Source organism: Lipophrys pholis (genome assembly GCF_963383615.2).
Source record: "Lipophrys pholis genome assembly, chromosome: 1".
In the NCBI taxonomy this organism is placed as follows: Eukaryota; Metazoa; Chordata; class Actinopteri; order Blenniiformes; family Blenniidae; genus Lipophrys; species Lipophrys pholis.
The window spans coordinates 46,751,006-46,777,132 of record NC_137635.1 but is presented as its reverse complement, the minus strand read 5'-3'; the positions used below and the strand labels follow the sequence as shown (position 1 = coordinate 46,777,132).

The 26,127-nt window shown below is 40.2% G+C and overlaps 1 protein-coding gene across 1 annotated transcript in view; it reads right to left on the bottom strand.

Moving 5' to 3' along the window:
• Positions 1–26,127, bottom strand: part of LOC308125861 (cadherin-12-like) — a 90,875-nt gene that overhangs the window by 26,119 nt on the left and 38,629 nt on the right. Inside the window, exons 3-7 of the mRNA XM_080489882.1 lie at positions 22,161–22,285; positions 20,853–21,022; positions 16,610–16,729; positions 10,052–10,219; positions 9,738–9,925 (exon numbers count right to left, since the gene is read on the bottom strand). Coding sequence (XP_080346008.1) covers positions 9,738–9,925; positions 10,052–10,219; positions 16,610–16,729; positions 20,853–21,022; positions 22,161–22,285 — 771 coding nt within the window. The remainder of the gene's footprint in view (positions 1–9,737; positions 9,926–10,051; positions 10,220–16,609; positions 16,730–20,852; positions 21,023–22,160; positions 22,286–26,127) is intronic.

Genomic DNA, 26,127 nt, shown 5'->3' with positions numbered 1-26,127 from the left:
AGCATGTTTAGAATGTAATTTGAAAACATTTGTTAGTGAGTCGCTTTATACGAAGGACGACCATTTGTGTGTAAAGACTTGCATAACCTGGACAAACATCAGAGTGTATATCTCTAAAAATAAACTTATGTATGTAAATTGGGTGTGAATTATGCATATCCTGGTAAAACTCTTTGCACTCTTCACCTAAAGATCCTCAAAACACTATGACATGGCTTTTTCTATAACTACTTTCGAAGACAGGGCCCCCACATTTGCTTCTATACCACATTAAAACCGAGGAACCTTGGCTGCAACATTCTCCTGTTAATTTTTAAAACTGCGCGCAGCATGTGACTTCATATCTCCGAAGCTAATTTCCTTTAGGAGTCAAAAGTATACTGTTTGCCGGTGTTTCTCCAAAACTGTGTGGAATCTTTGCATGAAGATTCCTGCAAAGCTGCGTACAACCCTTCTCTATACTCTAGCAGATCTTCGGTGCCATATTGGTTGCACTGGCTCAACCTTTGGCTATTTAGCCCTTCTAAAACGCAGTGTACCCAATCAGCGCTGAAAACACTGCATATTATTAAAAAAAATCCCAAAACACAATTTCATTTCTGTAAAATGTTAGGTTTAGACTGCAGTGTTTACGAGTCCTTGAACCTCCAGAGGCCCTTGCAATGTTTCCCCACAGCGGCTCCAGTTCACTGGTTTTACGACATGACGATGAATGAGATACTGTTAGAGATACATTTAGAAAAGGCAGGTTTCTAAAAAAAAAAAAAGAACAGTTTTCATTGCAGCAGGGATTTCGAAAAAATAGCTTTTAGAACTGAGCGATACTATTTCTCCAGCAGGAAGCGTTTGCTCAAGGGGGGGAAAGTGAGATAAATAACAAAATATTGTCTGCTCAACAAAAAAAGACGAGAGTCTGAATTATGAATCCGTCCCTGAGTTATGAAAGATAAATATGGCAGATCTTTTGTGATTCTTAAAATCAATCAAGCCTTTGTGAAAACTGTTTCATCAGCCTTATTCAGTCCAAACAGAGACATCGGAGGATAGAATAACAGCAGGATTACATGAAGATGCGCCTCGTTGTAGCAGCTCTTCCTGGCCGGCTTGTTTGTGAATGTTTATGTAACTTTGAGTCTGTAGCCACCAAACCCTGTGGACATCACTGAGTCATATCATTGTGCCACTTGCTCCAGTTTATGGCAAATAAACTCGAGCAGTGATAGACCTGGGCTGCACAGTTCTCTTAAATCAGAGGTGTCAAACATAAGACCCGTGGGCCAAAACCGGAACATCAGAGGGTTGATCTGGCCCCGAACATGACTTTGCACAGTGTGAAAATTACAAAGAAGACATTTAAGGCTAATTTCGCAGTACCTACGCAGAAGTGCTGCGCAGCTCAAAGCGCAACTCCAAAGATTTTGAACGACGCATCAACGCGACACAGACTACAAGGGCTGTGATTGGTCCACTCTGTTACATCCTGAGGCACACAGTGCTGGCCACAACGCTTTCCCACACCTCCAATAGTAATGACGACACTGTCCCGAGAGCTACCTCTTAGCTCGCCGCGACAGTCGGCTGGCTGGCATTATTAACTATGACCGCAAATGCACAACTGGAAAATAAAGACTACCATGAGTTTCACGGGATTTCACGAATGATCCTTCTGCTCCCCCTCGTGTTATGGAGGTGAACTACATTGCAACGCGTACAACCTCGGCACAGATCTTCCACTGGTGAAAGAACTTTATTGAGGCTCAGAACTGCCCTATAGCCTTGTTTCCACTGCACAGAATGTGACGGGACGGGTCGGTATGGTAAAACAAAACATACCCAGACCCAAATCTGTTGCGGGGGTCCCACCACAGAGAGTCCAGCTAAACTGTAAACGGGATTGTGAGCACTGCGTTACGACGCGGGCATGTGACATCATTAAGCAAGCGTAAACGTTGGCCAAACGCTTTTGTTTGATGAGCTCCGAACACAATTGAGGACTCATTCATTGTGCTTTTAGTTTGGAGTGCATAAAAAAAAAAAAAAACAGCCGTCCGAAGCGCTGTGTAGTTGTGGCGTGCAGAGAAATTTAAAGATGGCAGGCTTGTTGAGAGTGACGTAAATCACTGACCTGTCAGCGGAAGGCTGCGTTTTGCTCCTCAAAATGGGAGTTCTGGGTACCCCAACGATGGGGTGACGAAACATGCTTGGGTACCATTCTTCAAGCAACATCCACACTTTTTGCAGTGGGGACACACCAACACTCGTCCCATTTCTATTCCATCATATTCTGTGCAATAGAAGCTTATGTCTACGATCAACGCAGAAGTATGTATCTGTCTTAAGAGGGCAGTGGTGGCCTAGAGGTTAGGGAAGCAGGCTTGAGACGTTAACTTAAAACTCACTTTTACACAGCGATGGTGCTTGGAGCCACTGAAAATGCAATTCCTTTGAAAAACAGCTCCCATGGTGGAACCTTTTGAAAACGCTCCCTGAACGAGACACTGAACCCCAAACTGCTCCTAATGGAGAGATTTCAAAGCCTTGTTACTCGAGCAGTGGAAGAGTGCTGAACAAGTGAAATCCATTCACCATTACCTTCCCTTGTTTCAAAAACATCAGCTTGAGGTAAAACGTCTATTTGCTTTATCCTTAATTTCCTCGCACATCAAAGATCGTTGTGATGAGACACTTGCTATTCATTTCTTTACCCTGGAGGTCTTAATGTCAGGGCTCATCGGTGTATGGCAGTGCTGTGTTCAGATTACACGAAAATGACCAGATGGAGGAGTTACAGCTTCATTTGCAATATCGGGGAACTTGTATTTAATCCATATTTACACATGAGAAAGAACAGGGTGGACCAGCAGCAGGTGGTGAGGTTGACACAGTAGTTTATAAACCAAACAAATTTACCCTGATTGACTACAGAGGAAGACCAAAGCCACCCTGGAGATCACCTGCTCTCCCTACTGCCCTTTAGAAGAAAATGGTCAACAAATAGACCAAAAATAGCTTCTACCCCTAAAAGGCTGTTCTCAATTTTAAACACAGAGGACAGTGTTTGCCCCACTGCTGGTCTGTGTCGTCCGTTTCACCCCAACCTTGAAGAGTTGGAGCTTTATTTGGCTGCTGCCTTTTCACTATGGTTTGGAATTCTCTGCAGCAGCCACTTTACTTCTATGAGGTTTGGATGATAAAATCAAGTTTTCGTCACGGTCGAGCAGTTTGGTGGGGCGACTTCTGTTTTGTTTGTTTTCATCCCGTTTCAAACTTCCTTTCCTCCTTGATTTTTTTGTCATTTTGCGATGTTGACTGCAGCCATCCGAGGTTTCTGTACGGAAGGACACTTAAACAAATACACAAGGCTTCCCCTGTGTGGGGGATCAAACCACCTCAACTGAGAAAGAAAGACCAACAGCCCGGCCAGCTGTACCTACACACTGGTTTCCAAAATGCTGTTCTGCCACTCATTTCTGAAGTTTGAGAAAGATGTCAAACAAAGATATACCGAAACTTCTATGAAATCGCCCAATCAGTGGTTCAATTGCATAGATTGACATTTTCTGACTTATTTGATCTGAAGTGTCTTCAGATCAAAAAATTCTGAAAATGTCAATCTATGCAGTACATCGCTTATTTAAGCTACAGAAGAATAGAAGAATTACTTTATTGGTGCATCCACTCCCACCATAAACTGGCCAGTCATCTCTCGTGAACAGCATGAATTGAACCCACCAAAATAAGAGACATAATGTCTTCAAATAAATTCAAATAAGTCCAGTTGACCCAGTTGACCTAACTGCTCTGAGATATCGAAATCACAACGTAAATGACAGTGTACATAATTCTCTCATAACTTTACATAAGGCCCCTTACTCACAATGTTTTCAAGTGAAAATGGAAAACTTTTATTGTGTTTTTGGAGTCCGATCACACAACAATGGTGCTCGAAGCCAATGCAAACACAACTTTTTGGAAACGGCTACCACGGTGGAACTTCTTGAAAATGATCAGACGGCGTCCTGATGCACCATGGTCATAGTAAAAAGTTCCTTTCCACATGCGCCAGTAGACGGACAATAGCAATGGTGGCCTCCACAGTGTCATGACTCCCAATCGTGCATAAGTGTGTAGTTTGATTCCAAAAACAATGTCTTTTCCAATGAAACTTCATACAAACGGGGCCTCGGTCACAGAAATTCCCTTTTTCTTGAGTGAATCCCAAAGCAAGGTATGTGTCTTGAGTGTTGGTATGAGATATTGGGTGTCTCTTTAGGCTTGGCCTGGTCTCATCCATGACCCATTGCTTCTCTTGATTAGTTCTGATTGAGTCAATTTTTCTCTCTGGAGTATTCTAAGTTGAGTTTTGTACTAATTATACCATTTTCAAGTTCATTAGGATTCCACGCTCATCAAAAGGGGAAGATTATGACCAACGTTTGTCTTTTGCACTTGGAGGAATATTTTAATACAAAATGTGGAAAACTCACCCCATCCCATAAAACCAAACATTGCTCATAATTATTCCCACATAAATAAAAAATAAATAAATAAATAAAAAATGGAGCCTGCATAACACACACCGAGCCTGTCAACTGGAGCGGGCTCGTGACTCTGAATCTGCCTAACATTTTGCTTCTGAACAATAAACCGAGTCTAAAATGACAAGTTCCTCAACAGTTCAGTGCACATGAAAATGCTGCTTGTCCTCATTCTGTAATCCTGTTGTGACTTAACTTCCTCGAAAATAAAATGTCCGGAGGGAAGACGCATCAGAGATCTCCTTTGTGGTTTGTTTTGTCTGTTGCTATTTGAAATTTCTTTTAGCAATTTCGTATGCCTTCAATTCCCAGGACCACAAATATAGGACTGGGACTGACAACTTGAACAGGTGCACACACACGCACACACACACACTACCGCACACACACACACGGCCCTTCTGTACTGAATCTACCAGAAATAGGAATCCTCTGAAGTGATGTGGTTTTTTGTTATGTGTCTCTACTACCAAACTCCAGGGAGAAAACTCAACAAAGTGTCAAATTTAAGCTCATTATTTAACTTTTTTTTTTTTTTTTTTTTTTTTACATAACAGTCTGTCATCTAAACAAAATTGATCTAAAAAGGGACTGCCATTGATTCTAGTCTTTACAAAGTTGGGAGGCAGAGAATGCTTTGAGGTTCGGGAAGAAAACCCAGAGTTTCCTGGTTTGAATCCCACAGCAGACTTCCAGACACACGTACCGCCGATCATTCATCACGATCAGCAAAAGCGTTCTATAGAGCAGAGCCACTTCACAGGCACTGAGTCATACGGAAGGACTTCCAGTTTAACACACTGCTCTGAAATAACACATTTGCTCAGTTTGCCTTTAGTTATATATAATTATTATTATTGATACTCGTCTATGTCAAGACACTGTTCACATTAAGGATTGCTCACAATAATTATTAACAAGGACTTAACAAGGTGGGAAAGTGATAATATCAATATTCAGCACTTTATTTCTATCAATCTCAGCAAAAACAGCAACGAAAACAACATGTCATAGAATAAATGTTTCCCCATTTTCACCAAACTTATCTAAACTTCATGTATAATAAACATATTTTTAATTATTTAAATTTTTAAGACATTGTCATTTTTAAATCTATATAAATGCAAGTGTGATTAAAAAAAGAATAGCAACAGAATAACTATTAGATAAACTATTAGACACGGTTTACTTGAGTTGGGCTACTTTTAGAACAGGCCTTGGGGGCGACCTGGTGCACCATGTTGGTGACCCCTTTCTTTGGAGAGATTATATTCACCAGAATGCGACTGAGGATCCTCCATGTACAAGATGGCTTCCAATTGTTTGAAGATGTTTTGAGTTTGGGTTGGACTTGGGAATCTTTCTGTGTGGAATTTGCGTCTTTTCCTTGCGCGGGCCATGCTGAGGGTGTAGCACGCCTTCACCCATACATGGTCCACTTGAGATTGAATAAATCAATATGTGACCATAAATTTCACAATACAGATGGAAGTCTGGAAGTCCAGTTTTCTGCTTTTTTTTTTTTTTTTTTTTTAAACCTCTTTCACCTCACTTAATTCATTACCTTATGTTGGTTGTGGATGAAGTTGAATGCTGATGTCTCCAGACCTGCTCAGCACTTTTTCCACCGGTATCCTCATGTCAGCACAAATGAGCAATCTCCCAAAGTACACAGAACCTGACAACTATATTTAACATAGAGCAGTATATTCACTCCACATGTGCGGTGTGCAGTAAACTCTGGTTTTATGCGTCTGTTTGGCAGCAGGCCTGAGGCACTACGTTTCTTGGTTTGCTGCGTATTCGTCCGTGACCATCTGACGCTCATTCGCTTATACTGACTCAGAGATCTCAAACATTCTGATTAACACAGCATGAGACTTAGTCACAAATCGGTTATAGCGCTCTTCATAACTATCCGGGTACATGTTGGTTTGTTAAAATGTTTATGTTTTGCATATTTGATGAGATGTTCTTTTCTCAACAGTTCACATTAGCTGCGGCGCCAGTCTTTCCGAGGGCAGCGTATCCAGTTCAGTGTTCTGAAGATGGGTTTGGTAAAATGTTCTGTAAATGAAAAGTCAAACTTCTCGTCACAGCTCGACAACTGTCTCTTTGTTTTAGAACAATGGAGGGAAGAAAAAAACAAGTCGTCAGCACCGAGAGCCACGGATTTGTGGCTTATCGCATTTCTAAAAGAAGAGGCGTAGCTCTCTGTGTGCTGTGAAAGTGGCTGTCAAGTCTTTTCAGTCTGAGAGGACGGTCTCGAACGAAAGCCTGCACGGCCGTCTGATGATCAACCGCTTGATGTGATGTGACATGTGCCGCTGTGTGTTCGAGTGTGCGTTTCTCCATCGGCGTGCGCGCGAACGCGATAGCGATCCGAAATCCCTTCAGACGGAGCGTTTTAACGGATTTTAAGTTTACTCCCGTCCTAACATGACTTCTTCTTGAAGAGCTGGTTTCTCGTTAAAACCTTTCCAAGGCATTTCAATCAGGCTTGACTGTTAAGGTCCACCGAAGGGAACGTGTCGGCGACTTCTCAGTTCTCCCGGTCACCGTCTCCACCCTCTCCTCCTTTGTTTCGTCTTCCACTCGTCTCCCACCCAACCAACCGCCGTGTACCACAGGAGCCTGGTTACCACGGGAATCCAGCTGCTGACAAAGCAAAATGAAGACTGTTGTGCGCGTGTGTGTATGTGCGAGGTAGTGTGTGTATGTGTGTGTAACGCGTTATCCATCTAATAGCTTTGGTTCAGTGTTAGGTTAAGAGGCAGAATGATTGGGATCGCGGCCAGATCAGCACAATCCTCCCACACTCAGATCACGGACGGCTCGTCATTAGACTGGAGAGATGCTGCTGTTAGCAAAATGTGCCTTTGGTGGGAGCCCATCGTACATTACACCCAGATAAAGTGTGTGATATGGAGAGTGAGAACAGAGAATACCGCTTCCTTCTTTTAATATATATATATATATATACATATACTGTATATATATATATCAGCGACTTGCTGCTATCAGCAGAAAACTCACCTTTAAAAGGCACAGTGTGTAAAATTGACCATGGAAATTACTCTAAGCAACAGTGCAAAATTCACACTGTGAGGACTCCGCATTTCAATGATCTTACAGCAAATTTATATCAGTGGGACATTCGTTCTGGTAGTGACATTTTGTACAACAGGATGAGTCAAAACCAGGGTTAATATCTTTTTTTTTTTTTTTTTTTACATTTGGAGAAAACTGTTCGGGAGAAAAGAATTGGAATTCCCTATCTTCCGTGTGGACTGATGACAAACTATTATTACTGCAAAGCAGCTTGACACTACATTTCCAGTTGCTACAAGTGACTCAAGTAATTTTTAAATGTATTTGAAACCGAACATTTTACTTTGCTTTAGATGAGAGGTGTCAAACACATTTCTATCTCGAGAGGGCCGGACTGGTAAATTAGTGCTATAATAACCTTTAATACAATGACAAAGAATTTGAGTATTTCTGATCCAACAAGAAGAAAATTATTCATACATATATTTTCAGAAGGTTTTAACGGGGTTACAGGTCTCAGTAAAAGAAAAAAATGAGGGTGGAGCACGTTACACCTGAGCTCAAATCTCTGCACGGGCAAAGGAGTGACTGGTTGAATGGTCTCAGGCCTAAATACTCCTCAGATTTACTTGTCGAATAAGAAACATCCAGACCTCAGGAAGAGGGTTACTCAGAGTTATAAGCAAACAAAGTGAAGCAGCTTTTAGTTCCTACGCTCCTCATTTTTAAATCAGGACTTAAAACATTCTTATTTGCACAGGCTTTCGATTAAGCAATTGACTTATTTTATTACATTTATCTTAATAAAACTCTTACCTTATTTATTCAGATTTTTTTATGCTGTTTCTAATCCCAACTACTATTTGACGGTGGCTGACTTGAAAATTGCTCCTTCAAATTAATTGCAGATTAATTTTTGAAGTGATACTGTGCTTCATTACCTGCTTTAATATATTTATTTCATTTCTTTTAAAGATTAATTTTTTTTCATTTCTTTGTAAGATTTTATGTATTTCTGTGTAAAGCAATTTGAATTGCCTTGTGTTTGAATGGCGCTCTATTACAGTTTTTTGCCAATTGCCAACACACTAAAAACGCATGAAAAGCACAATTATTTAAACTGACACACATACAGAGCAAAACCTCTTCTCAAGTCTCCAAAACCTCAAACACATTTTCTGCTTCACACACGTGTTGCAATTCAAAATGGCACTTTTTAAATGCACCGAACACATTCAAACACAACGGTCTGACATCAACTCCCAAGCTTGTCATTTCAAAACACCGACATTTAAAATGGCACAACATGAGCTGCATAGACAATACATGTGCCACCTGGCCAAACACCTCATTGGTAAACCGTTACCACTTCAATCAGGAAGTAAGCGCTGTAAATATAGTTACAGGTAGAGGTAGAGCTGGGAGAGGAGTTCATTTCCAAAACAATGAATTTAGTTTTGGGGAAAAAAATGCAATTAGATTACAAGAAATTCAAAGCCACGTCATCCAAGACAAACAACACCATGTTCAACAAGTCAGTCTGTCCACATTGGCTCTCATTGTCAAGTGCCTTTTGAGAGAAACTCTCAAAGAAACAAAGAGCTCAGGCGAGCATATGTGGATGTAAGTTCAATATTGACTGCAGCACACTACACGTCACTTTGTTTCCCAGTGTGCTGGAAAACATATTGACTGATTTTCAGCACAGAGGTGGAAGGTATGCACTGACTTGTTTGGTGAAAAAGAAAATATATATGTATATATATATATATATATATATATATATATATATATATATATAAATGTATCAACAGCATGTGTGTATCTGCAAATAAGTGTGCATGTGCGCAATCTGAAAAATTTTCTTTAATTTGAAGTATTATGACAAAGTATGCTAAAGATGAGAGTGCTTTACATTAAGCCCAACAGTGTGCAGATGATGTGACAAAAATCAGGTAACATGAATTAAGTGTGTGCCACTTGGTACACTTTACAATGTAATGTGAACGGTCTCGGCCCAAAAAAAAATGGAAATTGAGCATCAAAGAGCTGCAGTGTGAACATGGCCGAAGACAGGAACAGTGAATGCAAAACCTGGGCTTTGTTTAGGTTGATTAAAAATCGCTTGCTAAAATGAAGGGACTTTACCTTTTTCAAGAGTACCACCCCCTCTTGGCTTTGGTCATGAGGAATGATGTCAAACATGTTGCCCTCATCTCCTGGAACAATGGCGTAATCCACCCATGCGTTGCTGCCCGCATCCAGATCGTGGGCCCGGATCCGACCCACAGCTGAACCCACTGATGCTGCCTCGGGTATCCGAAGATGGAAAATACCTGTGAGAAGGAAAAGACCATCGTTTTTTGGAATAAGTTTAAAAGGAAAACCAATAAATTAGTTTTTCCATTTCCCTTAACAATGACGCTTGACAAGTTGTTTGCCGGTTGTAGAGAGCGACTTACTCTTAGCAAAGCGAGGAGGATTGTCGTTGACGTCACTGAGGGTGATGTTGATGGTGGTCGTGGAGGCCAGCCCCCCCAGCTGACCCCCCATGTCCTTGGCCTGTAGAAGAACCTGGTACTCCTCTTTCACCTCGCGGTCCATGTTCGCCAGAGCTGTCCTTATGACACCTAAGCAAAGAAGGATTTGGAAGAGACGCTGAAGGGTGAACTGATAAATCGCTCCCATCCGTTTGAAGATCAACACAAAAGTTTTTTCATCTCAGTAATTGGACTTACATATGACAGTACTTTACCTGATAGATTAGATCTGAGTGCACCCCTGCTGCTCTTTTAGCAGCTTTTAGTCTGGACTGAACTTAATGTAGAGATTAAAGTAGAATTAACACTTTGCAGCTACCTCCATCAAAGGGTAAAATTACAGTTAACATGATATCTTCCTAGATACATAGAACACTGTACGTTAGTATATGAAACATGTATTAGGATATTATAGAAATACAATAAAAAAAAATGGGATCTTTTTCCACAATGAACCTAAATCACAGAGTAATGGATGGATGTGTTTATTATAACCATTTTAAGCCAAACTAAAATAGTTTCTGACCTTTATCAATTACTTTTGGACCCACATCTTGATGTTTACAGTAATACCCCTTTTAAAAATATATACATGTATTTTCTGCAACTGTGGTGACTAATACACATTCGTTGCTTTTGTTCTGCAAGTCATATTTGAGTTGTTATGGGAGTGAAATGAAAAAATAAAATAAAATTGTTCTGCAAAATCACCTTCATAATGGAAACCATTGTGGTTCCATTATGAAGGTGATTTTACAGCAGAGCAGCTAATTACCTTTCTTCTAATCGAGGCTCGCAGTGCAATTTTCCTGCAGTGAACAGCTGCTTCGACCCACTTTAGGACGACAATCATATTCAATAAGTCTTTAGGCTTTTTGTGTGGCTCAAATGACGATTTGATTGGCTGGTTTGTGATTATAGAGTTTAGATGGAATATGAAAGTAACAGTGACGGTCGACCAATAGAGTTACATTATCATAAAGTGAATACCGCGGATGGTAGAAAAAAAGCCCTACGGTAAGGCCTCTTTTACACAACAACGTTGCAAGTGAAAAGGCATCTCTTTTTTGTTTCAGAAAAGCAACTTTTTGAAAAGAATGTCCATTTCCTCAGAAACATGACATTGTAGTTATCATGTCAGGCTACGAGTTGACACTGATGGTTGTTTTTGTCATGAAACCACACACACGCGCTGAGAACAATACGTTACAAACACTAACAATGACGAGTACATTCGTATGGACAGATAAAGTAAGACTGCAATAACAGTGACTCTCAATTGAAAAAGTCCCAGAAGAATACGAACTGGGAGTCGTGACACTCTGGAAGCAAGTGTTGTTATTGTCCATCTACTGGCACTTGTGCACAACACCTTTACTATGGCTTTGAGAGTAGCAGTGTTTCAGAAAAGTGTTTCCCCGTTTCTATGGAGACGGAGTTGAAGCCTTTTCAAAAGGTTCCACCTTCCAAAAAACTGTAATTTAAACAGAAACCTGAAATGCAACAAAGGTTTTGTGTTTTCACATAAAATAGCTGTTGTGTCAATAGAGCCTACTATTGATTCTTAATGGGATGTTTTGGTACTAAGATATAATAAATATATAGTAGACAAATTACAATTAAAAATAGTAATAAAATTACAACATGCCAGAGTTTCATGCTGTGTAGAGACTTGAAAATTAGTTTCCAGTCAATTATACGAGTTTCACTTTCATTAGAATTCTTCACGGCGTTACTCGTGAATCCCAATATCATTGTGTAGATTTTTAACTATGAGCTGGATTTATCACCATAGTTCGGTTTTTTGATTGTTTTTCTCCACAGTTAAACCATGAGTGCTTATATTTGTAGATTGTGATATTGCCACGAGCTGAAGAATGGAGGTTATTTCTTCTACTAATTGTGCTTCTTTTAGCTGTCAGAGGGAGACTAAAATAGCAGAAGTGAAAGTCTTTTGGACAATATTGTATTTGTGTGTCACTTCCCCCCAAAAAATCTAAGACATTTTGTAGGATTTTTCATTGGAAATCACCTACGTTGGATAAAAGACATACTTCATTTTAATAGGCTGGAGAAAATCAGGTGCATGTGAAACGGTTCTCTTAGAAAACTCAAAGTAACATGGAGGCCTTGCTTTATACATGCTGAGAGCCTGGTGTTTAATGTTTGTCTTAAATATACTTTGGATTAGATTTAAAACTTATCCAACTTGTCATCTATAAGAATTTAATAATGGGTGTTTATCTTTTCTTCCCCTTTGTTCTGGATCAATATTTTTCATAAAGTCTTTTTGTATGTACCTTGAGAATACGATTTAACTCACCATAATATGATTTGTTAAATTTGCCAGATGTATGAGCAGCATGAGAAAATAATTATGGGGCTTTGACTAAATTAAAATAGATTTAAAACAGATTGACAGAAGTTGGGAGGCTGTTGCATATTTCACTATAACAGCTTGAAAGGTGTCCCTCAGCAGCATCCACCCGCTGACAAAACAATGTGAGTGTGGAGGTGATTTCCTTTATGTAACTGCTCCTGCCACACTTGCAAAGCTGGTTAAGTAAAGCAATCCATTATACAGCTGTGCTGCTCTCTTCCAGCAGGAAACTGGGTCAGTGTGAGAGAAAGAGGGGCAAAAAAAAAAAAAAAAAAAAGCTAAACAAAATCTACACGGCTGCGACAGAAGCAAAGAGACGTCATAGCTGAGAGACTTTGATCTGAGCTTTATGCGGTGTGAAATAAACAGGTTTGTGACAGCTGGTGACCCAAGATTCGTGATCAAAAGAGACTTACACCTTAAAGGAGTTGGGAAGCTCTTAATTTAGCTGCAGATTGAAGATGATACTCTGTTGTTGTTGAGCGTCTGCTTTTAATATGCTGTGGCGCTTGATGTTATGTAACCGAGATTATCTATGTGTTTACTCACAATGTTGGAGATTTCACATATAAAAAAGATGCTTTTAAATGTGAAAGTAAACCACTTTTTGCGTGTACTTTTCAGCAAAATGTGAAAAGGGGCATTGCAAAGGGAGGTATAATTGCTTTGAGCCATGAGCTGGAAGGGGGCCCCCCAACAAAAGGCCGACATGGACAAAATTATGGAACCCATTTATACTCTAAAGCCCCGTTTCCACAGTGCCCCTTGGTACCGGTGCCGGTCAGGTGGGGGCTGACTATCCGTAACCAGACCCGTATCAGTTCCGCGTTTCCATTACACTGGGAACGGTTTGAAATGTAGGCGGGGTGATGAACGGTTGCGTAATCATGCAGGATGTGACGCCATAACGGGAGGACATTTTCCAAAAAGTTTCCTGATTGCTGCAGAAGAACTGATTGGAAATGGCTGCTTGCTGGGAGAACAGCGGTTGTCACGGACCAATGAGCAGACGGCAGTGTTGAAGCTCCTCCCCCTCATATCCGGCAAATTGTGCCTGGTACCCCAAGTGGAGGGGTAGCGAGAAATGGTTACCAATTGTACCGGTTGGTAATGGTTCTGAGTCAGTGGAAACGCACAACAACCAGTTCCGACCTGACCCGTACCGGCACCAAGGGGCACTGTGGAAACGGGGCTAAGGGCACCGTGTGCAACAGTGACAACATGTCGGGAGTGACCCAATGGGGCCACCTACGTTGTCGCTATGCAGTGGCGCCACGGGGGCCATATGGTGGGAGAGACTCTTGAAATCTGATCAATAACATCAATAGCAGCCACGCAACTTCAATCCCACAGAGACTGCTACAACGTGTTGGGAATCTCTCTCCAGGTGGCCTCTGCTTGCCTGGCGCTGCTGCAGTGAAACACAATGAGAAAGTGACTATTCATCAGGGCGCATGAAAGAGAAAAGGGTTGTGTCGTCCTGACGGTCTCTCTGATACTCTGGAAGTGAATATTTTGTTATGGTACTCTCTGTTTGAGGCAGTGAACCTATATAGATGGGGTGTCGAACATAAGGCCCATGGGCCAAAACTGGCCCTCAAGTGACTCCAATCTGGCTGCCAAACCACCAAGCAAATATGTAAAAAAAATTTAAAAGAAAACATAAATTTGTTTTTGACACATTTCTAAAAAGTAGCAAAGACAACAAAACACTGAGATTTGAGCTAAAATATCAGTGATGCTGCCATGAAAGAAAGCTGCCGAGTTGCATATCAAACTTGCCTTAAAGCCATTCAGTCAGGGTGGGTTTGTAAAAATGTACATAATGCAACAGCTACAGGAGAATTATTTTATTTATTTTACGTTTCATTAAAATTGGCTTTATGTTGAGATTGTAGTCATTTTCAGTAAAAATTCTTTGGTTTTGTGAAAATATAGACATTTCCATCACATACACTCTGTACCACAACAAACAAAACTTTAAATTTAAAGCTTATTATGGCGCTATTTTACTTTGAAATGAAATTGGGTGTGTGTGGACCCTGAACTGAAATATGTTTGACAGCCCCGATCCAGAGCATTAGCAACTTGGGATGAAAAACAAATACAGGTCATCTTCCTTTCGCTTTGATTATTCATCCATCTCTTTTCTATACTATTTTACCCAATTGAAGCACATGGGTGCTCGAGGTGATCTGAGCCTGACTGTGAGTGAAGACAGGATAAACCCTAGACATCGTCATTGGGCAAACACACAGAGAGAGACATATTGTTAAAAACTCACACATGAAGCTCAGGGTAAGCTGATGAATCAAGTGTTCATATAAAGAGCTGTTGTATTTGCTTGAATAAAATCATGACTAAAGTGGGGATATTGCATTCGGTTGTTGCTACAGACCAGCCTATGCTTCTAGGCCAGCGTCTATGATGACCACGTCCATCTAACCGGAGTCTGTTTATTGTTTACTTTGGGAGTAAATAACACCAGAATGCACTATGGAAAATGGCAAGCAAGTGGAGGAAGCTGCTTTCGACACGTGCCATCTATCTAAACGCCGAGCACAATGGTATCGTCTGATGGAAGTGGCCTCTTTCAGCACCGTGTCACAATGAAAACCAGGCTGAGAAAATGTTTGACAAGCATCACTAAGAGTTGTACAAGACCTCAAGCATTTGAGGTTGTATCATTCCAATCGTAACTTCGACCACAGAAGTCTGTGGAATCACAATGTTTAGGTTTGTAAATCAGCCAAATGGTGTACTTGTGTGATACCATTGACATTGTCTCTGCAACTATAATAAAATCATAACCATCAGCAACATACATTCTGATGTGAGATTTTTAATTATTTTATTCTTACCATGGTGGGTTGAATTCCAATAACTGCAGAGAGTTTTTGGAAGCAAGCCAAAAACGTTAAAGTCTGAGCGGTAAACTTTGAATTTTGAAAATGTTGTCATTGATGAACAAAGTTGTATAGAAAGGTTTAAAACCTGATACTTCTAATTGGCTGGATTGATGGAGAGCGTCTTTGAGAGCTGTCTCAGAGTATTTCTATTTGTAAATCTTTGAAGGCTGGCTGGGTGACCCTTAATGATACGATGAGGAGTTCTGACACTTTCAAAAGCCGTCCTTGGCTTCCGAAAACAGTTAGATAACATTGTAAACTGTGCAGGATAAACATGGAGAATACATTGCAAGCTTTCTTACAAACAAAACCAGTCTAGGACAGGTAAACGCTCCAAATAGAGAAGCTCAGAGAAGCTAAGCCTTTCAGAAGTTGAGAAGGAAAATGTTAATAACTTACATCTTGGAGGAAGTTTATCAGCTCGCCACAAAGTTTAAGAAGTTCTTTATTGGATGGTAATAAACTAAGACGTTTACTCGGTCCTGTATAGACTCTTGAACACTGCTGAAAACTATTTAATGATTGACGAACTGAGCCCTAACTTAAATTTGATGTCTTAAGTACTCTGATCTACGTGTACAGAATGATGCTGTACCTAAAAGGAATTCCTATCGATGAACCACGGCTCAAATTCATGTGTGACCACCTTAAAATAGCCTGTACTTAGAAATATCAACACAAAGCAAAATGGATTTTCTTGTTGTTTCAGTTACTCCTGATGGTCACAAAACATGAAGAGAGTTACCGTACTCACTGAAGAGTCCCAAACTTGTGGCAGGTTGCATTTTTTTCCCCCATGGTAAAACCCAACACGCTGTTTCGAGACTTTCAATCTTACCAGTCCCCATTCGCAGAGGTGGGATGGTGAAGGTGTTCTGTTCCTCGGGGTGAAAATTAACCATGGCACTCCGTGCTCAGAGTAATTACCTGTCAGCTGAGATGTCTATCAAAGGACTGAACGTCCGTGTGTGAATATGTGTCGGGCTTTTTTATTATGCAGGTGCAGAGCAGGACCAAACCCCTCGCTGAGTCATGACCGGGCGGATTTTACGCTCCCTAATGGGGAGTGAATGCACCTGGGAGCGTGTGATGTAGGTTCATGAAAAAGTCATTCCTCTTTTAATCCCAATGTATGAATAATTCTCGGTTGGGAAAGAATGTCCTGGTTGAAAAGTTGCAGCGTGAACTCACCGGTCTTGGGGTCCACAGAGAAGTAGGGCTGGCCTTGTAAGATGCTGTAGACGATGCGGGCGCTGTTGCCGTACGTGGGGTCATCTGCATCGGTAGCAGTCACCTGGGTCACATACGTTCCTGGAGAAGCGAAACCATGAAAAAAGAAAGGAATCTAAGAAATTTGCAATATCAGAAAAGTTATTTTCAGTTTGTTGGGGCAGACGTGAATCTTTAATCAACGGCGACACGTTAATCTTCTTGCTGAGCTTCGGAATTTGTGGCCATGCTACATAATTACCATTGAGGCAAATGTGTAGCTTAAAATATAAAGATACAAACACAATTAAGATAATTTTCCAAAACTGTGCAAAGACAATCATGATAATATCTTTCTATTATGGTAACAAAAGACATTCATAAATGTGAGAAAAGCTCGGGCTGACATGTCCTGCAAAACACCTTAGCAATCCAAGATGCTGAATTAGATTTAGGCCCCGTTTACAAGTGAAAACAGAAAACTTTCTTTGTGCTCTGGGTAACCATTTACCTGGCAAACGGTGCTCGGCGACTCTGACAATGGAATCCTTTGAAAATACTCAGACCCCTTGTAAACCGAGGGGGAAAAACGCATCTTTTTCAAAACTCTGCGTTATCGCACGAATGCATGCAGTTTGCTAATCTGCTGTGCCATTTCTGTATTTGCTCGAGTCAGGCCTGTGCTCTCACAAAGTACTTTGGGCCCAAACTGCAGCATTAAGAGCTTAAAGCCTAAAGACCTTGACTGTTAAATTACCTCTCAGTAATGGTATTTAGCAGACAGATGGGCCACTAAGTATGGCTTAGTGAAGTGTGCGCGGCGGTGGCGCCAGCGCAGGTGCCGCTGCTACATGTTAGCATGCCAAAGCAGACTGCAAAGTGAAACTTGCCAACCAACAGAATGAAACAGGCTTAGGGAATGACAGTGTGTTTGGATTGCAGGTCATTTTTTTCCTTCTGCCACAAACCGGAGAGCCCATTGATCCGACAACATAGTGAGTAGTTACAGATTAGAGCAGGCTGAAATGCAACGCAAGAGATATGAAGTGCCGGTAAATGTTCTGCTTCCACTGCACATACTGGCATGTAAATCAAGTCATAAGCCAGCTGTGTGTGGTTTGTTTCTCCGTTGCTGAGTAAGGAAAAGGAAAAGTCAGTCCTGAAGCTAACATTCTCTCTGGACTTGGATAGGAAGACATTGTTTCCCCCTGTGTTTATTGGCCTGGATAATTCATCTTTCCTGCAGATATATATTTTGTAGACAAATAGATGGATGGTTTGGGATAAGAAGGACCAGCCAGTGTTTCAAGGTAGTAATCTTTGTACTATTGAACCTTTCAAATTGACAAAACTCTCTTTTTCATAGCGTAAACACTTTCGTGATTTTAAATCATGCCGACTGGACTTGGTCACATATTTCAGAAGATGTTGCTCCCTTTATGCGTGTGGCTTCACCGCTGGCTGTTCCCTTAACTAGACTAGCAAGGTAAATTATTTTCTGATTACTCCCAACCGGACTAATGAAAACCTTAGAACATCGAGGATCCATCAAGTCAAGTCAACTTTATTTAATACCGAACTAACTAAATCAAACGTCGCCAATCCCCTTGGGGAAATTCCTTTTCCCCTTTTCCATTGGTGCCTTAAACCAAGGCATTACAGCCAGATAGAGCATCTGTCCAGTGGGAGCAGTTTGAAGTTCAGGAGGGATAGTTTGTGTTTGCAACACTATGTTTACTTGGGTAAGTTGTTTTTTTAAAATTGTACATTGCTCTGATGGAGAGACATTGATGTGAGGCTCAGTCACCTGACACTGTGTGACCAATCCATCAAAGCCAGTCAACCACATGACTGGACACAAGGATCAAGTAGAGGAAAACAAATCTGCTGCTTCTACTCACATTCACTTTATCATGTTCTCCATTGATTTACACTCAGTGTTGCACAAATGGTTCCCTGCTTGATGTAAAAAAATGTGTTCACGGTCACAGTTAGTGCTGTTCACAAGGATTTATTTACTTCTAATCTCAATAGGTTCTGTTTCATCGTATCTGATGAACTACACATTGCTGAATGAGGGTTTTACTCCAGGTACTTCACTACTCTTAGACTCCAATTACACAAATGTTTTGAAACCAATGTCCATAAACAAAGCAACATTTTGAACATGATATCCATATACACGGCAACGTTTTGAGAACGTCCATTTTCATGGATGACACGTTGAAAAAAATATTGTTAGGACTCGTGCATGCGCAGAACAACGATGCGCAGTAGCAGCGTTTCTGCTGTCGACACAGAGGCAGAGCCAGAGATTTTCCAAAAAGTTGCATTTGCCCCCAATCATAGTGACGCCGCATTTTAATCCTTCAATATCGGCTCTTCCTAGCAGAATTCACCAAGCGTTGGATTTTTCACCCACGTATAGGGAACGTAATCTGGGATTAGACCGCCGTGAGACAGGTTAGTTTTACCCTACTGATGATGTGTTGTTGGAATAGTAATCCCAATCCCCAGTCGGAGTATTTTCAAAACGTTCCACTTTGGGAGCGGTTTTCAAAAAGTTGCGTTTCCAGTGGCTCTGAGCTCTGTTGTCATGTAAACAGACGCCCAAAACACAACAAAAGTTTTCCGTTTTCCACCGAAAAACATTGTTGTGTAAACAGAACCAAGGCATTTTTGGATGTCTATATATTATTACGTTAAAGTAACAATATTTTCACTTGATCACATTTTCTTTAAACTCCACCCTCTTCTGACGACTAAGCGTAATTCAAGCCTTTAAACTCAAAATAACACGACAAAAAGCTGCAGCTTGATCATGAATCTACATCTTATAACTACTCAGCTTCACATGATGCTCACAGGATTGAGGACAGAGTAGAGAAGCATTATTTCATGGTGTACCAGCCAATTGGGACTGAAAGATTTGAAAACTTTAGGAGTCGCCCCATGGTCTTGCACCAGGCTTGTAAGTATTCATAGAAGCATCCTTTGGTGTTTCTTTTTTAGCTGATACCCAAAGGAGGAAAAAAAATATCCGGAGGTGCTGCCTTTAGCCATCATGATCAGAGCCTGACGCCCCACCGAGATTCTTAGATTACTGTGAAATACATAAAAAAATATCTTTAATATCTTTAACTTAAATTTACCTTGGTTTGATGTTTTGGTTTGTTATGCGACAGTTTACTTTCACTTCGTTCATTCATTCATTATCCAATTAGACTGTTTTACTCAGAACTACGTGGTACAAACATTTATCTGTAATTTACTTTTATACCCAACATTTGAACACAAATATATGTATATGTCCATTAGTTCATTTTTTCTCAAAACAGGCTCCTTACTTCTTTTAACCTCGACACGATGCCTCGATAGAAAGGTCGGCAAAACACCAGCAATGACAAGGGTGAACTTTCTTTATCTCACAGTAAATGAGATAAGTTAAGATTGGGTGAAGATCTTGAGGCGATCATTCAATTTCATAATGTATAAAGTTTTGATGATTGAACTGATTTCAAGTTTTATTCTTATTCTTTTATTTTGTGATCCTTGCATGGTCTAATTGATTGACATTAATAATTGAATACCGTACATGCTTTTCAAGACAAGGTTAGTAAAGGTGGGATATTAAAAAAATTTTTTTTATTGCACAACAAGCTGAAGACATTGATCCATGATCGAAACACTCATCAGTTCTGATTATTTATTTTATTTATTGTCAGGGATGTCAAACACATTTTAGTTCAGGGGCCACAAACAGCCTGATATCATCTTGAGTGGGCTGGACTGGTAAAAATAATGCTTTAAAAGCCTTTAAATTTAAACTTTACAGTTTTTCTTTCTTGAGACGCAGTGTGCACATGATGAAAATGTCTATATTTTCAGAATAAACACACAATTACAACTGAAAATGACTACAATCTCAACATAAAGCCAATTTTAGTGAAACCTTCTGATGCAAAATACAGTGAAATTTCTCTTATAGCTGTTGCATAATGCATGTTTTTATAAACCCACCCTGACAGCATGACATTAAGGCTAATGCTAATTTGCCATCTATTATGTCAGCATCACCGATATCTCAGCTCGGGTCTCTATGTTGTGTTGTGTCTGCTATTCCTGAGAATTCTGGTAAAAGGTCAATGTTTTTGACGGGCACTACTAAATTCATGGAATAGTAATTATTTTTTTGGAATGAGTCTCAGCGTGTAGAAAGTTTCACCTGTTGGGGACATCTCTGGGACGCTGGCACTGTACGGTCCATCGGGGAAGCGCGGCTCGTTGTCGTTGATGTCCTGTACCTTGATGATGAACTCTGACTCCGGCTCCAGTGGGACGCCTGTGTGAATGTCGACAGCTTGGGCCCTCAGGGTGTAGTAGGACTTATCTTCCCTGCGAAAAACAAAAACAGGAAGTTCTTGATACTGAACTTGAAAAACTTTTCAAAAGGAGAAGAACAGGCTCAAAGTCCATCAAGTTAATCAAGCGAGCAGAAAATCTGAAATTAAAGCAAAACGTTGCACTCATTAATCCTTTGTTTGTAAAGATAAAACCAGTAACAGACCAAACTAGACTTTTTTAGGAGCTTTCTATGATCCTGAAACAGCTTAAGACCACATCAAGAGGAACTTTAATATCCCAGAGAAGACATTTGAGGTGTGAAACACAGAAATATATACACAAGCATATACAAACTTATTTACAGCCGCACTGTACAACACAAATGTGTTGGGCTGAAGAGTCCATTGAACTCCTCCGAGCAGTTTTCTGTGACTGAGGAGAAACACCGGGGACAAGGAACAGGCCATAAAACAGCAGGGAAGAGGCCAAAGACCCCAGGATGTTTCCAACCCCCCCATAAATCCCAACAAATGTAATAAACTTAAAGTCACAACATGAAGTTTGCTGTGTGCAGATTTCACCATGAAAAGCGATTCTGCAAACGCTAACACATCATAAACATGAAACATGAACAGTGCCTCAGCCACTGTGGCATTTATGTTTATGAACGGAGGAGGAAGAGAATAATGGCATCAGTATCGGAGTATCCCTATTTGCAAACTCTACGGAGAGAAAGCAGAGCAACTGCAGGAATAATCTATAGTTTAAAAGTACAAGTGTAACAGATGCAATGGCTGGAGGCTGACTGTTGATTTCAAAATACAATGTGAATACAGGCTAATACTTAACGTGACTTCCAGCGTGGCATCTTTCGTATTGCTCTCATGAGGACAGAGTTAATAACGAGACCATCCAAGAGTGAAACGACCGGTTGATGATAACTGATCACTGAGCACGTTGAGAGACTATAGCAGCACTGTAGTCGTTTTCATAAATGGAAATAAGTAACGGCATGCTCACTGAAGCTTCAATAATCGTGGCACCATTACGAATTCATCAGCCACTAGCACCTTCTTGACAAAAGTAATGGTGTTACAGTTACTACCTTTGTTCCCAAAGCTGATGCATCCGTGCATCTGATACCAGTGGTCTCTCCAGAAGAGATTCACTTCAGGCTGTGTATACTGACCTGTCGAGTCCCACCAGTGCATGTATATCTCCTGTAATTTCATCAATGGTGAAGATGGCCCCGGCTCCTTCTCCTGACAGAGTGTACTTCACCCCGCTGTCTCCGTGGTCCATGTCCGTGTGCAGCTGTGGGCGAGGGAAAAATGGACAATAAGTACAAAGCAAGTCAATGTTTTTTGTTAATTGACGGGAGGTTTACACTGTTCAAGTTACCAGACTACGCTAGTGATTGGACATTGCAGAATAGTGACAGGTGACGTGCCGGCAACCATCAGGTTCAGCAATTAGTGCTCATCTGCATCCCAAACATCTACAAAAGGCGAGAAGCAGCTCAACATGATTTTCCTGTGCATTTGTCAGTTGTTGTTTATTATCCTTTTCCTCTTTCATTAGTTGTACATCGACTGTATATCTGTGTTTCTCTCCATGCTTCTTCTCTGGCCGCTTTTCAAGTTTACAAACTAAAGCGTGAATAAACCTAATCTGTTTCATAACGTTTGCCTTCGTCCAAAATATAGATTGTACACTAAAAAAGTGGGATACAGCTTGAACAAAATACTTTTTTTCTCCGCTAATGTATTTCCAAACCGGACATGTTCAAATGAAGCACTCCAGATGAAATCAATCGCTTGTTTCACTAAACAAGGATAACAAAAACAAGCTCAGAACACGATATCTTCTGGAAAACACAGACAAATAGAATTTCTGAACTAAGCTATTGTTGCAAATTAACTAATCAATAAAGAAATAGTAAACAGGCAATAAATCAATAAAAAAAACGAATAAAAAAATGCATTCAAATCAACTTTAGAACAGAGTAAAGCTTAATAACAATGTAATGAAAATGATGAAAGATCAACAATTCAAGACCTTTTATGTGTTTTTCTTCCCGGCTGTCACGAAAATTGTGAAAAATACAGTCTTTAAAACGTAATATCCCACAACGTCTGGAGCTTTTATTTTTAATCTCAGCCCAAAGTTATTACAAATAAGACTTTTTAAGTGTTTATTTATGTGTACAAATATACAACAGAATAAGCTTCTCTTTAATGATTTAATAAACAAATGAAAGGACATGAAAAAGGATCCATATGTTTCCGGATTTCTTCTGGCAGCTCCTGCTCAGAAACTTCATTATTAGACTTTATCCACGTGACAACTTTTACTTTAAAAGGTGTTGGTATGTTGAGATCAACTAACCAAACCACAATCCAATCTGTTGGATGAAATAAATATGTCAATATTTATCCAAGTCCAAATGAATTGATGGCCAGGAGGATAACAAGACCGAGAGGAAGACCATGCAGCCGACCATACTGATGTGCAGTGAAATCACAGTGACACAGTCCAACATTAGCTTATAGCTCATGAAACATTCAGTATTTAATATATATTTGAAAGCATAATGTATTTTCTCAAGTACATGCAGGAGTGAGGTTTTATGACACGATGTGGAGCTTGATGCATATAAAAAACGACATTAGCCTGTAATATTAGCCTGTGGTCTGAACTCAGCTATCATATCATTTCTGTTTCCTCCTTTCAGAAGATGCCAAGTCTCGTGTTCGTAGGATCGACGCTTGCGCTATTAAACAGGAACACAGTGTGGCAATCAATGATATCTGTCGGTTATATTGTGCACAAATCACATCAATAGGCAAGGTGTCACACAGAAACCGCTCCAGACACAATCACAGGCTTCTGGATGGGAGTTTATTGTCTTTGGTATAAAGACGCACCAGTGTACACAGAAGGAAATGTTGTGTTTCTGGAAATTTCTAAGATAAATGAATAAATGAAATATCAAGAATAGATTCAGATAGAAATTTGAAAATTGCAATATTTCCCTGCAAAAACAAAACCAGAAAAAAAACTTTTTCAATCATGACAACTTTTTCAGATCACAGTGGATTTTAAGAGAGTGCTGCTTACTGGAGGTTCCTAGGTTTTCTACAAGTAGAACGGGAGGCAGAGCTTTCATGTATCAAGCTCCTCTCATGTAGAAGCAGCTCACAGTTTCAGTTAAGGAGGCTGACACTGTCTCTACTTTTAATGTTCGTCAAGACTTTTCTATTTAATAAAGCTTACAGTCAGGGCTGGTTCATTTTGTAGTGAAGCTGCTATAGGTTTAGACTGCTGGAGGACCGACACTGAGCTTCTTTCCTTTTTCACTTACCATGTGTCACTATTACATGTCACTAACATTCTGTCTGTAGTTTAACATTAGTGTGTAATGAAAAAGTGTGACATTGTGGGGTTTTCTCTCGAAAAGTTCTTCGAAATGACTTTGTTGTATTTGATGCGATATAAATAAAATGGAACTGAGCTAGTGTGGATAAAACATTTGGTCACATGTGGCTGGAATAACAAAATCTATAACTTGTCTTTAATGGCGACACATTTCTACATTTGTGTCCTGTTCCATCCCCTGAACTGACTCATTACATAATGCACACTAAAGTGGAGAGAAGATAAGCTATACCACGGTGTGCCCCTGGTGGTCAAGTAAATATATTGCAGTGAATGTCATGTATTCTCACATCTGGAAAATTTCATCTTGTGGGCCAGATTGGACTCTGTTGTCCACTTCTGGTCGTGCATTGGACAGCCCGGAGTTAAAGGCTTCCTGATTCAACGTCTCACCAAAAAGGCCTTTTAAATGGTTAATCAAGAGATTAATAACAACCACTTTGAACGAGGGATGTTCCTTGTGAATACTTTGTCTGTTGGCAAAATGGCAATCTTAATTCAGACTAGTTTACGAGCATAATCAGGTATTTAGTCCCTAAAATATATTGGGTGTAGTCGGAGCCCGTTGACTCATTCAATTACAATCCTGAGAATCTAAAAAAAAAAAAAAAAAAGGTGTATCCATTGATAAATGCAGTGAACAGGTGTTGCCTCTTTTCTAAAACTAAAAGCTTTAACGTCCCAGTCTTTCTCTGCAAAAGCAAAGCCAGACTGTGTGTTGGTATGCAGGCGACAGTAGACTGTGAGAGGTCTTCTCTTCAGGAAAAAAAAGAAATGAGAAGAGATGCCTCGCACTTCGAGAAACCTGCAGCATTGGATGGCTCTATAAATTTGCATTGACTCCATCGATGTGCAACATGGAAGACGTGGATCACTCCAGGGCGGAGTTCTTCAAGGTACTGGACACCGTGCAAGTTCAGTGTGGTGACCGAGTTGAAGATAACAGCCTAAAGACTTTGGAAAAGTTCGAAAGTGCATTCCTCACTGGGGGGTTGGATGACTCTCCTCATCAGTGTCCAGAGCTCAGCAGTGCTTCTCCTGTGCAGTTCGTTACCTCTCCAACATCAACATAAAACCTGCAGCAGCATTGGAGAAGCAGCAGAGACTTTCAGAGAGTTGAGGTCTAAGGGGTTATATTGGAACTTTTCGATAATGCTCAAATACATTTTGAAAAACCATCATGGCCGTAGTAAATAGTTCATGAGTAGATGGAAAATAACAATAATATACATATTTTAGTTTTAATGTCAAACGAAAAATTTCCTTGACTATAGTGCAATTGTGTAAAAAATAGTCTATGAAGACATCCTTACATTAATCATACTACATTTTATTTTGAGTTTACTATCTTTAGCTTGTTTCTAAATGGCGCAAAATAAATGAAGATCCTCTTGAACAGTCTTGACATCGTCAATTATTTCTGTGCAAAAGCTGTCAGATAGCTTATTGCTGGGACATACATTCAGTATTTTCACATGGGCAATTAATAAAGGGATTTTGTAGATTTGCAAGTTGTTTACCATTAAAATGATTGACTGCAGGATGAAAGTGAATGATATATATATTTCTCAGAACAGGCAACTCACATTTGGGCCAATGTCACTGCTTTCCCTTTTCACTTCTGAACAAAAAATACAGCTTGATTCATTTGGACATTAAAACTAAACAGTGTATCACACATGTTTACTCATACAGGAAGGACATCCAACCCCAACGGA